The sequence below is a fragment of the Martes martes genome, assembly GCF_963455335.1.
Source record: "Martes martes genome assembly, chromosome: 12".
In the NCBI taxonomy this organism is placed as follows: Eukaryota; Metazoa; Chordata; class Mammalia; order Carnivora; family Mustelidae; genus Martes; species Martes martes.
In genome coordinates this window covers 3,951,635-3,969,119 of record NC_137900.1, presented here as the reverse complement: position 1 = coordinate 3,969,119, position 17,485 = coordinate 3,951,635, and the positions used below count along the sequence as shown (strand labels likewise).

Below are 17,485 nucleotides of genomic sequence, written 5' to 3'. Positions count from 1 at the left end.
ATAATGCACTCTTCCTTCTTATAATCCCAGGATCACCTCTTTGAAGTTACTGCTGTCCACGTGTGCACACAGCTTCTGACCAGTCCCACAGCCTGCCTACAGGAGCTTGACGGGCTGCTGGTGTTCCGTGCTTGACACCATGTCTGCTGACCCCCTATTTAGTACACAGCTGACCACTCAGCACTGCCCTGCCGCCTCCTGTCCCTCACACTGAGTGGCCATTGTGTTTGTGCTTCACCACCCCAGAGCGGGACCCTGTAATTAGCAGGAAACTTCACTGTTAAGACTTTCAAATGTCTCCCCTCTATAGCCCAGCCCCTTCTGAGCTGGTCTTCATTCTGTTTCCGTTCATCCTCTGTGCACTTGGGCTGCTCTGATTTTGCCTGTAGCCCTCACTGGTTTGAGCCTTGTCATCTACTTCAGGGTTACACTCCCTGGCCCCATAATGTCGTCGTGTTGCCCCCCCCAACCCGCAGTCTATCGCCCAGCCTGCCGGTCCCTCTGCAAGCCCAGTCTCCCATGTGCCCTTCCTTACTCTAGTACCCCTACCGTGTAAACTCACCAAAGTGGAGCCAATAGGCCTAACAAGTGATTGTGCAAACCTGTTGGTGGTTGTGAAACCAAATTATTGGGTATTTACCAGCATTTAGAAAAAATGATATAGAATAATAAACTAGAACGAAAAGTACACTGCTAGACTTAACCAAGGGTACCATTTTGGTCCCCAGTGCCTGAGTGTGGGCCGCCGCCAGAATTGTTTCTGCATCTGTCTGCACCGCACACCTGCTACCTCACTGGTGGAACTCTTCTGCACACCTTGTCAGTGCAGCCTGCGGGCTCCTCGGTTAGTCATTCCTGCCAGCAGCTCGAACAAAACCATGAATCCATGCTCTGTGAGGGGCTCAGACCCCCCTGATGTGTGCTCCCTCTGCCTGACTGCGTGGCGCACAGTTCTGCTGTACCTGGTCAGCGCTGCAGCCCTTCCACTCCCCGCTCCCCCACTCTGTGTTGCTCCTTCTTGTTGAACTACCACTTCTGCTGGTCAGAATTTTGCTCACACTTTGAAGTCCATCTCAGGCGTCAGCTTCCTCCATGGAGCTCTTTTTTTTTTTTTTTTAATTTTATTGATTTATTTGAGAGAGAGTGAACGAGCAGGGGTGGGGGCAGAGGAAGAAGGAGAAGCAGACTCCCCGCTGAGCAGGGACCCAATGTGGGGCTTGATCCCAGGACCCTGAGATCATGACCTGAGCCGAAGGCAGAGGCTCCACTGGCTGAGCCAGCCAGGCGGCCCACATGGAGCCTCTTCTGACGATACCACAGGTGGACCAGGGATCCACACGGTGCGCCAGTGCCTCGGTGCTTCCTGTGTTCCACTTTGTTCTAGCTGCTGGGGTGTGCACCCCCAGCTAACTGGAAGCTTCTGGAGGCCGGGGACTCAGTTTACTCCTCCTGCGTGTGTGTCGTATAGGTGCTGAATTTTTAAATCAGATATTTGCTTTGTTCTATTTATATAGACAGACACATTTAATTGTTTTCTTTCAACACCTGGATCAGTGGCCATTATGTAAGATTTATTTTGTCACCTTAAATTCATGATGCTGTCTTTTCTGACTGGTTCCCAGCAATGACCCATCCTCCCTTTAGCAAAAATTGAGTACGGGTTACTGGCCAGGCATGGAGGAGTGAATGTAACAGGAAAGCGTGGAATCCTCCAAGGAACTCAGTCCAGTGAGGACAGGGGGCTTGTTCCCTGAAGACTTGGCAGGTGTCGCCATCTTGAAATAAATTAGATCAATCTGAGATTCAGCTTCATAAATTCTGAAACTTAAATTTTGATGTATTGTGTTTTGTAATTAGATTTCTAACAAGGGCAGCGTTGTTCGGAATTAGCGAAGTATGAGGAGAGTAATATAGTAGGCTAACCAGACACTGAGGACAAATAATGCTGGTTTTCCCTCTTCTCCTTTTGTCATTTCTTTAATTTTCAAGTTAATAAAGTTTAATTTGCATTTTGTTATGGTATCCACTCATTTATTTTTTATTTTCAAAGATTATTTATTTTAGAGAGAGAGAGAGGCGTGCATGTGGGGTGGTGCCAAGAGAGAAGGAGAGAATCTCAAGCAGACTCCCTGCTGAGTGTGGAGCCCATCACAGGGCTCCATCCCACAGCTCTGAGGTCATGGCCTGAGCTGAAACCAAGAGTTGGACACCCAAACTGCACCACCCAGGCTCCCCTCTCATTTGTTTTTTGAGTGGAGAAAGAAAATTGTTTTATTATTGAATAAGCAATGGCATTAAGGCAATCTATTAAAAAGATTGCAAAGAAAAAAGAAGTCTCAGCCTGTTATATAGCCTGGCAGCCACAGTCTGTGCTAATGATGCTCACTAATGTCATCATCTGAGGGACAAAGTAAAACCTCTGTCTTTTGACAAGTAGGAAGTTACCTCTTGGAGCCAAGCGCTTAGGCCTCCTAAGAAGACAGGGAGATGGGGCGCAACCTTCTTTTTATTATTATATAGTCTTAATTTTATTTTTTAAATTGTGGTAAACTATAACAGATTTTACTGTTTTAACCATTGTTAAGTGTACAGTGCAGTGGCATTAAGTACATTCACACTGTTGTGCAGCCGTCCCCACCATCTGTTTCCAGAACTTTCTCACCTTCCCAAACTGAAACTATCTCCACTAAACTCTAACCCGCACCCCACCCCAGCCACTGGTGCCCACTACCTACTCAGTCTCAGAATTTCGCTGCTGTAGGGACTTCATGTTAAGTGGAATCGTACATTTGTCCTTTTGTGACCACCTTATTTCACTTAGTATAGTGTCCTCAAGGTTCATTCATGTTGTGTAACAGGATTGTATTCTTTTTCAAGGCTGAGTAATATTCTACTGTGTCTATACATATTTTCTTTTTTTTTTTTTAAGATTTTATTTATTTATTTGACAGACAAAGATCACAAGTAGGCTGAGAGGCAGGCAGAGAGAGAGAGAGGAGGAAGCAGGCTCCCTGCTGAGCAGAAAGCCCGATGTGGGGCTCGATCCCAGGACCCTGAGATCATGACCCAAGCCGAAGGCAGAGGCTTTAACCCACTGAGCCACCCAGGTGCCCCTATACATATTTTCTTTATCCATTCATCTGTCGATGGTTGCTTCCACTTTTTGGCTGTTGTGAATAATATTACTATGAAAATGGGTGTACAAATATCTATTTGAGTTCTTTCTTTCAGTTCTTTTGGTATATATCTGGAAGTAGAATTGCTAGATCACAGGGTAGTTCTCTGGGTAATTTTTTGAGGAATGGTCGTACTGTTTGCCATAGTAGCTATACCCTTTTACATTCCTGCCACCAATGTATGAGGCTCCAATTTCTTCACATCCTTGCCAACACCTGCTTCTTGATGTTTATTTATTAATTTTTTTATAGTAGCCATCCTTATGGGTGTTGAATGTTATCTCATTGGGGTTTTGATTTGCATTTCCTTTATGATTAATGAAGTCAATAATCTCCCTTAATTATATAATTAGTTTTAAATATATTTATTTAGGGGCGCCTGGGTGGCTCAGTGGGTTAAAGCCTCTGCCTTCGGCTCAGGTCATGATCCTAGAGTCCTGGGATCAAGCCCCGCATCGGGCTCTCTGCTCGGCAGGGAGCCTGCTTCCTCCTCTCTCTCTGCCTGCCTCTCTGCCTACTTGCGTCTGTCAAATAAATAAATAAAAATCTTTAAAAAAAAAAAAAAAAAAATAAATATATTTATTTATTTGACAGAGAGGGAACACAAGCAAGGGGAGTGGGAGAAGGAGAACCAGGCTCTCTGCCCAGCAGGGAGCCTGATGTGGGGCTCAATCCTGGGACCCCAGGATCATGACCTGAGCCGAAGGCAGACGCCCAATGAGTGAGCTACCCAGGTTCCCCATCTCCTCCTTTATTATTATTATTTTTTAAGATTTTATTTATTTATTTGACAGAGAGAGATCACAAGTAGAGAGGCAAGCAGAGAGAGGGGGGAGCAGGCTCCCTGCTGAGCAGAAAGCCTGATTCGGGGCTCAATCCCAGGACCCTGAGATCATGACCTGAGCCAAAGGCAGAGACTTAACCCACCGAGCTGCCCAGGTGCTCCTCCACTCCCTTATTTTAAAATAAATTATTTTTCCTTGCTTTTAAGACCACAGTAACCAGTTTTTAAAGACTAGGCAAGAGATGTGTAAGGTAAGAAGCTATTTAGCTCTGATTCCAGATTTCCTGAGGGGGAGAGGCTTAGTTTTTAGAGACATAGCTAAAATATGTCCTAACTTTAAATTGCCCTTTTAAAGTCAACAACAACAAGAAGAATCTGCCACCAGATTGGAGTTGACTTTTATGTCCTCATTCCTCTGTTGGACTAGAGCAGGAGTGAGTAGCCTGCCTAATCTCACCCACCCAGGACCTGGCCACTAGAGTTCAAGATCAAGGTGTCCCTTAAGAAAAGAAAAAAAAAAGGAGTTTAGGTCGACTCCTATCCTCTTTTGTTCAGGTTAACTTACATCTTTTAAATCTCATGGCTGGCTGGCGGGCGTGTCATATCATTCCCTGAGCTGGTGTAAAACTGTTCTAAAGAAAAACCTCACACAATATTTTTTTCTTGATGTTGGAAGATCTATTTATGACAACTCATAGTGTTTCAGGTCCCATATGTTTGAAAAGTATGAAGAAGCAGATCCTTTCTCGTGCAGCTTTCTTAAAGACAAATGGTGGCCGACTTTCATCAGCGTTTATTACTGATGGACTAAACTGTTGACGTGCAGCAGCTCACTAAGCGTCGCAGCCGTCCTGTGAGGTAGGGATGGCGTTATTTTTGCAGGTGAAGAAGTGGAAGTGCAGAAAGTGTTGAAGTGGGCAGTGGGGTTCACCCACCTGGCACCAGAGACAGAAACCTTCCTGTGCTAGTGCCTTGCCCCTAGAGATTGGGGTAACAGTATGGCCTTGTCATCCGACAGGACTGTCCCCATAATAGTAGTCAGCATTAATAAGTGGCCATATTTGCACAGTAAGCTTGGGGAATTTTTAGTCACTGTTCCTCGTGAAAATACTGCCTGAAATTTTCAGTGACACTCACGCATGTGTGAGCTGAGAAGATTCAGCAGGGGTCTGGAGCGGCACGCAGTAGCAGACAGTCACCGAGGCTCCTGCGGTGTCCCCGCTGCCGAGGCCTTTCCATGCCGGTGGCCTGTGTTTCTGGGGCCAGGTGGGTATGGAGGCAGGCGAGGTGTTTCTGCTGTGTGGTGTGGTCATGAGTCCTGCAGCCAGGAGCCAGAGGTGGCTCTCAGGCTGTGTGTCGGGGGGCACTCGGGCACACCCCTGCATCTGCTGAGCAGTGGTAGCCGCAGGGAGACTGCGAAGGCCCAGCGCCTCTATGGTGGCCGTGGTTTATGGTATCCAGCCTGCGGTTCTCCTTACTGAGGCCGTGCAGAATTCTAGGTTTGGCTCTCTGGGGAGGGAGGCTTTACCCCTCTACTACTGCTGGTAGGAAGGTAGATCTCAGGGCTTCACGTTTTTAGCTTGAAATAATCATCCCAGTATCATATGTCATAGTTTTTCCTCACTTCTAAAATTAGAATTAAGAACCAGGGGTACCAATTTTGTTGTATTGTGCCTAGTTTGCACCTGGAGCTGGAGGCCAGGGAATTGGAGAAGCAGGGTGCTCCTCGGGCAGGTGAGGTGGGAGACGAGCCCTGGAGCAGAGGGCTTACTGTCCTGGAGAGAAGATGCTCAAAAGAGAAGGACAGCCAGCACCTGTCAGACCCTCTTTCCCTGGAGCTTAACTCTGACATTTAATTTTTATCTTTAATTAAATCATTGCTTTTCAAGTCCTGTTTTGAGGCAGCCTAGACCCTTCTCCTGTCCCCTAGCAAATCTTGTGCCGACCCAGTCCCAGCACCTGCTCTTTGAGCGGGCTCTGTAGTGCTCGTCTTGAGGCTTTGTCCCTGGGCCCTCTGGCAAGCGGAACTGGTTCATTTATTCACAGGTCTGTAGGGACCCGTCTCACCTGCGGTGGGCTCTCCTATTTACCGAAGCCCCACGATCTGCGGAGAGATGTGTTTTCATATAATAGGATCTTAGACTGTGCTGTTCATGCCCATTAATGCTGTGTTCACCTGGTGAAGTAGCTTAAAATAGTCTTCCAGCTGGTGTCTTGTAGACTGTTGACTTTTTTCTTTTTAAAATAAACTTCTTACTGTGGAATAATTTTTAGGTTTATAGAAAAGTTGCCAAGATGGTACAGAGGGTTCCCGAATATCCTTCACTCCGCTTCCGTGCATGGTGACAGCTTGTGAGCGAGCACAGTTATCAAAACTAAGAAGCTCGCACTGGTGCAGTGTCGTGAGCCTCACTGTGTTCTTCAGTTCTCATCCCTCCTTCCACTGGCGTTCTTTTCGGCTCCGGGCCCGATCTCCGGGCCCTGCGGCTTCAGGTGTCTCATCTCCTCAGGCCCCTCTGGTCCAGGACAGCTCCTCAGCCTCTGCTGCTTCGGTGACCTTGGCACTTTGGATTACTGAGCAGGTATTTTGTAGACTGGCCTCCAGTTTGGGCTGCCTGATGGTTTCTTGTGTTTTGGGTGCAGTGCCCTTTGCCATACCGCACGGTGTTGGAGTCTGCTGCTATCTGCTCCGTGGCACAACTTCATCCTGTTGCTGGTTTCCTGCTTCGGAAGTGGTCCTTTAGGCTCGCGCCCGTTGTGGGGGACTGTGGTGGTGAGGTTCAGCTCCTGGGAGGGATTTCACATTATTGTTGGAATTCTTGTGTAGGGCAGACTGTGTTTATGTAATCATTTGTTTAGACTAATATGGGCTCAGGTATTTGTTTTATACTTTGGGTGATGCCCTGATATGATGTTCTTTATTTTGTTGCATAAATTTTTCCAGCTTTGTCCATTGGGAGTCTCTGGAGGGGTTCCTGTGTCCTCACACACCCCTCCTTCATTTTGTGGGCACCTTCCTTTCTGGCACTACAGAGACATGCTCAAGGGCTGTCTTGGATTTCCCTGCCTTGGCATCACCCATTTTTCTCAAGGGCCCTGGTTCCACTTCGTGGAGAACGGAATTTAGAGACCACATTGGGGTGCAGGTGTTCTTGCTCCTGGGGTGTCGCTGCTTTTCAGCTGTCTGTGTGTGTGCACATGTCACCTCTGATGATTTCTGTGCCTGTGTTGTCACCTACACATCAGTTCATAAGGATGTCTCCATGGTTAAGCTGACACCAAAAGGTCGTGCCAGCCTCATGCCTTTGCCCATGTGTAACCTTGTTCTCTGACAGTGAGACACCTGGCTTGTCCACCATTCATGAAGTGGTCTCGGTGCTGTCACCTGCACCCCTGCACCCTCAGGATACACATTACCAGGAGAGGTCAGCATCTGTGTGGTGCCTGTCCTCAGGAGTCCGAGCTGCCACTCAAAACATTGTGTTCCAGAGTTACCTAGGGCAGCAGACCCCACCCTACTCAGAGGTCTTTTCAGACTTTTCTAGTACAGTTCTGTACCTTAGCCAGTCTGCATTCATTCCTGGCCCCCGTGGTGTCCTGGCTGATTTGTTTTTAATTTGCATACATTAAAGTTCATTCTCCGTGTGAGACATGCAGTTGTGTGAGTTTGGACAGTGTGTAGAGTCATGTGTGTCCACCACCTAGACCCCCAGCTCCGAACTCTGGCCTCAGGGTTTTGTGGTATTACCCCACCCCACTTCCATTACCTGCCTGCCAGGGGAGGGTCGTGTCTCTGTTACCTTATGGTTTTAAGGCCATGTTGCCTTTCCTTTGGTACAGGTGGGAGAGAATACTGGAAATTTGGAAGTTGAAGGAAACTTAAAGACCCATGAATTGTACAGTCCTGGCTGGGCAGGTGGGCGTCAAGCCAGAATGGGGGCTTAGGTGTTCTGTTTCTGTCCCCTTTGCCTGCACCGAGGTGGGAAAGATGAGCAAGACAGGGGCGCAGGTCAGCCCACCTTGCCTCTAGGCTTGAAGTCCGTGCTCACGGGGCTTGGTTCCTCCATCTTTTGTTTTCAGGCGTTAATTCTAGGGGGCAGCTATTTATTTAATGCTGGGTGTGCTTTGAGGGAGGATTAAGGTATTGTTTATCATTTGCAAATTAGTGTTTTAGTGGATTAATAAAAGCTCATTCACTTTGCTTTTTAATGCCAACTGAAACCAGATGTTCTGAAAGAACAGGGAACTGTGATTTGGGATGGCGGAAGGAGGCGATGGTGGAGAGCCCCACGTCTGCCCTCTGTGAGGCCCTCTGCCTGCCGACTTCTGCTGGATAGAGTAGACCTCACCTGTCTGTGCGGGTAGCTTAAAGACTCCTGGAGACCTGTAATGGGGCCCCCAGTGTTCTTCTCTCTTTTGGAGTTTACCATGTGCCAGATGCCAGGCTAGACCCTTGGTTGGCAGGTGAGTAAGTGCGTGCCTTGTCATCCTTGGGGAAGGAAGAGCATCTGTCCCCAGTGTGGTGACACCGAGGGGCCAGTGTGGGTGTGGATTATCCTAGTGCTGCTTCAGCTTTTTTATTCATTTTTTTTCTCTTAAGGAAGTTTTCATTAAGCATAATTGCACCATCCTGACACAACTCTTGGCGTTTGCTTTGTCCCTTTCAGTGTTTCCCCACAGATGCAGCTTTGCGAGGCTCTGTGTACAGGGGATTGATTCCGAGCAGTTTGCTTAGTGTTATGTCGAAAGCTTTCCCCATGTTTCTGCACATCACTGTGGGCTGCTGTGTTTACCCAGCTCCTGGATGTTAGCTTATGTTCTCCCACGGGAGCGTGCTCTGACCCTTCTGATGCCCCAGCATTTGTTACCAGTGCCCTGGTTTCTTAGGCTTCATTTCCTGGAGTGAGATCACCCGGTCAAAGAGCACGAACGTTTTACAGTTCTGGAAGTACAGTGCTGATTGTTGAAGGACGCCAAAGCCTTCCTTGAGAACTGCCAGATGAGACCCTGTCTCTGCTTCCTCTGAATCTACCACGGCACCTCTCCTCCGTGCTCACCTTGGGCCTGTGCCCTGTGCTTCCCCAGGGCTGGCCCAGCTCCCCTTCCTGAGGGGCTGGGAGGCGTGCAGCCCAGTGACTGGCACGGGGGCGCGCAGGGAGGATGACAGCATTGGCCTCAGTGTCCTCGGAGAGTGGTTTAATAAACTCTCACAAAATACACAGATTGAGTGTACAGTGTGCAGCTCCTACACTTAATTCTGCCCCATCTCCACAGGACGCCTGGCTCTGGAGCAAGTGGCCACGCTGCCTTTTCTGGAACTCCTGGGAGGTGTGGGGAGTGAGGGGTGGTTACTCACGGTCCCCTCTCATTTCAGGGCTTTTGGGGAGATTTTGCAGATTTATGATTAAGGATGTCTGGATGACAGCCAGGGGTTGTTGGTGATTTAGAAATGCTTTAAGATGTTGCTGTCGTTATGAAGTTCAGTGTTCTGAAGTGGTGGGAGGCTGGGGACTTGGGCTGGGAGAAATGGAGCTGGCCTCATTTCAGAATTTTCTTAAACTATACTTTTCTATTTTAGTGAAGGGTACAGTGTTTTTAGACTAAGGGATGAAAGTGCATTCTTCTATTCTAAGAAATAGAAATAAATTGACTAAATGTTTATATTTTTCTTATGAAGTAGAATGTTTTTATAAAAATATAAAGAGAATACAGGAAGTTACTTTCCCTTTAAATATGCATCTTCAAAGGGTTTGCCTTGTTTCTATGTGAGCTTTCATTATAACTAACTTTCCAACAAAATATGGTGTCCACTTGGCCTGTGAAATTCTGCAAGAAATGGGAGCAACTCCACAGTGCCCCACCGGTGACCCCTGAACGCTCGTACTTACTTTTGGGATGTAATTTAGTTTTTATTTCAATTCAACAGAGCCGCACATTGGGCAGTATAGTTCTAGACGCTTAACGTTTAAGGGCACGTGGTTTTCAACTTCAGGGCTCTTTGGGGAGTTAACTTTCCACCGTTTGCCGAGTCACCTGACTTAGTTTTAAAATTCTGTTTTCTCAAATACCTTACCTATTGTAGAAACAGAAAATCTGCCAGATTTCAGTTGGTTGAATGAGTTTGGGAAACAGCAGGAGAAGAATTGATTGTCTCTGACTATATATATTTTAGGAAAGTGTTTTTCACATGCCTCTTGGTGTGTTTTTGGAAGTAGATTCCCAGAGCCTTTTACCTCTCCGTGGGTATTGCCCACTGCCTGCCCTTAGGTCGCTACAGTCCCCGAGATCCCTGGGTCTCCGGGATACCTGCAGCGGTCCACTCATGCTGGGAGAGCCGGGACAAGGAAGAAAGCTGCGGCTTGTCGTCTTCATCACTAAGCAGGCACTGAGTTTGGGCCTGGTCCCTGCTGTGGTCCTGAGCCTGGGGCTGCACCACCATGGCTGGTCCTTTGCGCAGGATAACCATGTGGCAGTGGTGTTCGGGGTAAACGTTCACCCTTACTACTGTCCCCATATGCTAAGTGCTTAGGAGATCTGTGGGTGAAGGGTAATGCTTGGCCTTTGTGTAAAAAAAAAAAAATCCTTTTGATTACTTTACCTATTTGACATATTTCTACTTGCAAGAAATTATCTGCTTTTACCAGCGTGGCTGGCTTCTGTCTCCTGCTTTGACACTTGTTTCTTTTCCTCTTCTGTCCCCGTTTCCCCTCCTTCTTTTCCCTCAGAACACTATTTCGGGGATCAGCTGACATTGTGTATTTTTAGGCAGGGCAGTCTTTGAATTTGACAAGAAACGGGCAGTTAATTTGTAGTCTGGATGGGATTATCGTCACTGCCCTGGAGATGGCTCCCACAGAGCTTGCTCACGTGAGCGGTGTGCCACACCCATTTTATGGTTCTTTGATTCTTTGGCGCTTTTGGGTGCTTCTTTATCTGGGATTTGCAGGGTCCTCCCAGAGGCGTCGGCTTGGGCGCCGTGGCTCTGACCACATGCTCCTCTCGCTTGCACAGGTGGCGCAGAGCATTGAGGACCATCATCAGGAGGTGATCGGTTTCTGCAGAGAGAACGGCTTCCATGGCTTGGTCGCCTACGACTCCGACTACGCGCTGTGCAACATCCCTTACTACTTCAGTGCCCACGCCCTCAAATTGAGCCGGAACGGGAAAAGTCTCACCACGAGCCAGTATCTGATGCATGAGGTCGCCAAGCAGCTGGACCTGAACCCAAACCGCTTCCCTATCTTTGCTGCTCTGTTAGGTAGGTGGGCAGTGTGAAAATTGCTTCGTTTGATAGGGTTCCACGCTGGGAACACACTGGTATTTTTAAATGTCAGTGCTGGAGTGTTGTGGAGTGTGCCCCTCCTCGGTGGTGTTCCTTACCCAGTATTATTTTTTGGTGTGGCTGATAATGTGCTTCTTTTATTCATAAGTACTCATTTATGTGTTGTTCCACCCGGGGCGGAAAACTAATTTTGTGAATAAATTCACTAATACTGTGGGGGAAATTATATTTTAAAATCACAAATGTTAGTCACATCCTTACTATGAAAATTAGACAATTAATCCTTTGTCATAAATCGTGTTCATTAGAGAAGAAAATGTGTTGTGAACTTGGCTCTGTCATAGGTTCTTGCATGTTGGGGACACTCACTGCTTGGAAAGAAAAACAACAAACAGAGCTCACCACCAGTACCTGCATTTTAAATGTCTTTAGAAACTCCCTTGGAGGAATTCCTCATGCTGGATTCCTAGAAAAGATGAAATCTTGTTTTGATGGAAGTTTTATATTTTAATTCATTTCATGTAAAAATGGCTTTCCAATAGTTAGATATTCATGTATCACTTTAATATGCACTTTGCAGTTTTTTCTTTCTTTTCTGTCCATTCCTGGTCTTGTGCTTATAGCGTGCACGTTTAAAGCTGCTGAGACAGCCAGCTGTAGTGGCTGGTTTTGTAAGAATTGTGCCCACAGCGTGAATGGGCATTCTCCAAGCCGAGCTCTCCTGGGATCACAGCCTAGTGGCCGCAGTGACAGGTGGGAGGCTGCTAGGGACATGCAGGCCATTTAAATGCTCCGTGGTCTCCAGATAGTGAGTGAGATCTTACCGTGTTCTCCATTTGTCTTCTCTGGAGTGTGTACGATGGCAGTCATGTTGTGGGCTGTGTTTAGAAGTTTCTACTTACCAGATTTTATAAGCATTCCAAAAAGTTTTACACAGAAATTACACCGAGGGAGTCACAATTTTTTTGTGTTGTATTTGGTGATAGCATTTCACTCCATGTAACCACCAGTCAGTCAACAGTTCTCATTTTGCAAATTATCCTTGTTTGAATCACATCTCAACTCTGTGTTATTCAGCATGTGGCTGTTTTCTGTCCATTTTCTCAGGGAACTCTTATGACTTGGGATTTGGAGAATTAAAACCAATTTTCTAAATATACTTTCATATTTTCAAATATTAAAAAATGTACTTTCTCTGAAGTGATTATGTAAATGGGGATATTGTGAAAAGTTTGCTATTTACTTAAATGTTACACAAAATGGCTTTGGCATATTAATTGACCTTAAATGAACTGGAAAATTGTATGCTTTCAGAATATTGGGATTCCCCAGCTAATCTGAGATATGGAGGATATTTGTTTATTGTATTTAAGGAATATTGAATCTATTTCTTAGGAGACAGTGTAAACTCTGTACTCTTGTAGCTAAATTGCCCTGTGAAGTCTTAAAATGAGTGAAAAACAATAGTAACGAATTTAGGGCTTAGAACTTCTTTAAGAAGTCTTAATTGGACGGACATTTTTGTTTTAGATTTAGTGTAAAAGTTTCAGTGTCCTCAAAGGAGAAAGATTATTTTTCTTTTCCTTTTCCTTTTTGTAATGGGACTGTAGCTATATGAGTTATTTTGTTTTAGAGAGGTTGGGCAGAATATTCAATTAAGTATGTGACCCAAATTTTAACAGACTATTACTGATGTTGGAATTGGCTTCATATTTTTTCAGATAGAAGCTTCAAAAAAAATCTAAGATGCATCATACCTCACAGTAAAGTTCTGTGCAGTCTGTGAACTCAGGAAGGCAGTGCAAAGCTCAGTAAGACTGTGAGGACATAACTTTGCTCCTCTGGGCGTCAAGGCAATTCAGTGTTCACATGTTGAGTAGTTGCATGTTTAGAATATTAAGATTAATCAGTTAGTTACTAAGAACTCACTGTTTGTTTTTTTTTAAGATTTTATTTATTTGAGAGAGAGTGCATCTACAAGCAGGGGAGAGGGACAGAGGGGAGAGGGAGAACTTGCCTGCTGAGCAGGGAGCCCGATGTGGGGCTCGATCCCAGGACCCTGAGATCATGACCCAAACCAAAGGCAGACGCTTAACCAACTGAGCCACCTAGGCGCCCTGAACTCACTTTGTTTTGCATTCTCTTAGTAGCTAATTAATGAACCTGCCTTCTCAGTGTGGAGGGGACTAAATCATGATATAAAAATCAGAGAATTATTCAGGAAGTTGACACTTAATTTGCATCGAGAGAACTGACACACTGGAGATGTTAGTATGTTGGCCTCCAAGCGCTGCAGTGAAGGGAGAGTGTTTCCCAAAACACAGTTTCTCAGCCGAGTGCAGTTCTTACTGTTGATGCAGCCCTGGTGACAGGGCGTCCAGCCAAGTGGCATTCCTGGTGCTGGTGTGGCCTGTGCTTCGTCGTCTGTGGGTGACGGTGGAAGTGACGGGAGAGGTGTGACCCATGTCACAAGTCACGTAACCTTGCTTAGAGAGATCCTGGAAGTGTGCGGTCTGGTCTGCCTCTCCTGTGGAACCTAGTTGACAGGGTGCAGTTTGAAGCCTAGGGTCTCGTGGGCAAACGAAAGCTTGTGTCCCGATACCCCAGCATTGTCAGACCGACCTTAACGCTGCCCAGTGATGTCACTTGTCTCATGCAGATGGTTCAGTTGGAATGCTGTTGGAACTGTCCAGGAAATGTGCGTCGTACTGAGGCAGCGGCAAGAGGTCTGCCTGCTCTGTGTGGCTTTATATGAAAAGATGAAGAGGTATTTCCAGTTTTTGTGTGGAAGCTCTATGTGGTGTGTGAAAGGAGGCGGTCCTAAGGTACACAGAGTCTTAAACGAAGCCCCTCGGGAGCCCGCGGATGATGATGTGCAGTGTTGTCAGCACGCCCATGTCACTGACGCAGTGTTTCTCACCATGCCGTGTCTGTGTTGCAGGGAATCACATTCTGCCTGACGAAGACCTGGCTTCCTTCCACTGGAGCTTACTTGGTCCAGAGCATCCACTAGCCTCACTGAAGGTACAAGTTCGTTTCATCTCCAACACTGGTGACCATCAGCTGTTGAGTTTGCTGTTTCTTTAGTAATGTGAATGATGTTCCATTGTTGTAGAAGGAAATAGGCCACAGAGTTAGGGGTACCATGCTTCCCCTGACTTCAGGATCAGCACTGCCTTGAAAAACCCACAGACCTGCCTCATCTTGTTCCTGACACTTATGCTGTCTTATGAACACTTATGAACGCCCTTTAAAGTTTCCTTAGAGGAATTGAGGCTGTGTTCCTAGGTAGGTGGAAATCTTTTAGCTAAAGGTTTTTTATATCATTTTACAAATGTATTTTCAAGAGGTAATATAGTCAGCTGTTGCTTGGATCATGACTTAGCATACTTTGATAAATTTCATAATGTCCAATAATTTTCTAAAATTATTGAAGTCTAATTAATAATTAAGGTTTTAGTGTTTGGGTGATGGAGGGGAACCGACCAAGTTCATTAGAGAAATGTTCCCTTTGTACTGGTTTATTAACACTTGATATTTTTTATCTTTCTTGCCTTCCTGTTGAAAGTGAGGAGCATCAGAAACATGCACGGTTTTCTAAAGTGGGAGGGCCATGAGGACGCCTGGTGTGTACTGGCCAGTAGCCTTCTGGGATTTTGAGTCCCTTTTGCTGTGACCACAGTCACTATTGTCGGGGGCAGGTGGGAAGCCAGTTGGGCAGCCTGGGCCTCAGTTCCTGTAGTGAAGGGGCTGCTCCGAATGGTTCCCAGAGGCATTTCTGTGAAATTCTGTCTGCTGTCAGGTTGACCCTCCCGCTGTAAACCTTCTTCCGTGGTGGTTAGTTTCAGAGTGGATTTTGTGTAACTTTGAGTGAACTTTGGAGAAGCCGGATCATTCAAGCACATCTTTTTCCTGCTTCTTTCCTCCAGCTCCTTGCCTCCCCTCCCTCCCAGCATGCTGGCTGGTGGGAAGCTTTCCTCGTTCTAACAGTTCTTGGGCCTGGGGTTTTCAGCTTCTCCTCTCATTGGGAACTACTTGTTTTCTTCATGTTTTTCATCCTTGAAGGAGAGAAGCTTTCTTCCTACTGTTGGCCTTGGTGTCATTCCTATGTCCTCGCAGATGAAGTGCTGCAGTTTATGGTCCTGTGGTCCCCCTGCGGACATGCAGCCTGGAGGCAGGTGCACTTGGATGAGGTGTTGTGCTCATCAGGGTTGCCTGGCAGTGAGCTTCTGTAGGTGGAAACGAAGGGAAGTCTGGCTTCTTACAAGGTTCAGGCAGTTTTGGATAGCAGCAGAGAGGCTCCTGGGACCCCAGACCACATGTGCACTTCAGCCGAGCTAGTCTTGGTCAGTGTCAGATGTTAGACAGCAGCACTGTTTGTGGGCTTAGTGGGAGCCAGCTCAATCTGGCAGGTCACTCATGTCATTAGCATGTGCATTTCCTAACTTTGTTTGTTTATTTATTTATTTTTAAAGATTTTATTTATCTGACAGAGGCACAACGAGAGAGGGAACACAAACATGGGGAGTGGGAGAGGGAGAAACAGGTTTCCCGCTGATCAGGAAACCCAGTGCAGGGCTCAGTCCTAGGACCCTGGGATCATGACCCGAGCCGAAGGCAGATGCTTAAAGACTGCACCACCCAGGTGCCCCCGACTTGGTTTTAAGAAAAATATTAAGTATGTGAAAAGTTGAAATATACAGTGTCCATCCATGTATCTGCTTGATTCTGCAGTTAACATTTTGCCATAAGGTATATTTACATCTACTTTTTTTTTTTTTTAAAGATTTTTATTTATTTGACAGAGAGCATAAACGGGGAGCGTCCGACAGAGAAAGAGGGAGAAGCAGGCTCCCTACTGAGCGGGGAGCCCAATGTGGGGTACAGTCCCAGGACCCTGGGATCATGACCTGAGCCAAAGGCAGGTGCTTAATGATTGAGCCACCTAGGCACCCCATCTTTGTTTTTTAACTCCACTATTTGGAAGTAACTTGCAGATATCCTAACACTTCACCTGTGAAAACTTCAGTTTATATCCCGATTCCCTAACAATAGGCTGATTTCTTTCTACTGATCCTACTATTAGCATACCAACTACGTCAGTAGTAGTTCCTAACGTTCTGTAAGGTCAAGTTCATATTCACATTTTTCACTTGTTCCTGCAAGTCATTTATGCTGTATGTGTTGTTTTTGTTTTTGTTTTTTAAGTCAGGATCCAATCAGGTTTTTCGTATTATCATCATATGTATTGTAAATATCAGCTAGGGGTTTTTGTGGTATGATGGAGAAGCAATCTACAATAATTTTTCAATGACTTGGTAAGTTCTAAGTGTTTCAAAGTCATGTTCTAAAAAGCAGGCACATCTGGCTTTGTTCAGATGTGGCACAGTGTTTATGTTTTGGCCTTTTGTGCACATGTCCTGTGTGCAGCGACATTTTAGTATCGTGGCAGATGTGGGGAAGTTGGACGTGATGGGGTCCTTTCTCATGAACATCCCTGCTGTCTTGCACTGTTCTTTTTGTTTTTTAACCCACTGAGCCACCCAGGCACCCCCCCTTGCACTGTTCTTAATCCTGTTTGCTTCACCCCGCTCATAAAAGTAACCACATGTTTTAAAAATTTGATTAGTTGTTGTTTTGACACTTTCTTATGATTTTTGACAGTCTATAGTATACACAGCATTCACGGACATCTGATTCATGTCCCCAAGTGCAGATGTTCCTGGCCTTTTCTTGTCCTACCGTGTTGCGTTTTTCAAAGTCATTCCCAGTGGATTGCTGTTTCCAGGAGGTGGGTATTCTGTGAACTCCTAACCTGATGAGCCCAGAGTACCCTTTGCTGTGGAGCACCATCGTCTTCACCTCTGTGGTGACCTCCTTATCCACAGCTCTGCGTGTGCTAGGAAAGTGCATCTGGGCTGGGCCTGTGGGTGCAGAGCAGTGCAGGCCGCCATGTCGAGGGGTGATACCTACAGACAGTGGGCTGGGAGGGGAACAGACTCCATGTGCCACATTGTTCATCAGGGTTGTGCCCACTGGGGTGGGAGGGTAGTGCTGCACACACTTAGAACCTAGAATCTCACAGGGGTGGCAGAAAAGAGGAGATGAGGTAGCCAGGGAGGTGTTGAGCTTTTTAGTTCTTCAGTTTCCATGCAAAGAGGTGCTGGTAAGGTGGCATCAAATGTCTTAGGTTTGATTTGGAAGTAAAAAATACTTCATATGTGTTCAGGACAGCATGTTATG

At 46.3% G+C, this 17,485-nt stretch overlaps 1 protein-coding gene across 3 annotated transcripts in view; it reads left to right on the top strand.

The window, feature by feature from the left end:
* The window catches only part of FAM120A (family with sequence similarity 120 member A), a 96,793-nt gene that overhangs the window by 5,791 nt on the left and 73,517 nt on the right, over positions 1-17,485 (top strand). For all 3 annotated transcript variants that reach the window (XM_080819159.1, XM_080819158.1, XM_080819157.1), the window contains exons 2-3: positions 10,972-11,218; positions 14,184-14,266. In XM_080819159.1, coding sequence (XP_080675285.1) covers positions 10,972-11,218; positions 14,184-14,266 — 330 coding nt within the window. The remainder of the gene's footprint in view (positions 1-10,971; positions 11,219-14,183; positions 14,267-17,485) is intronic.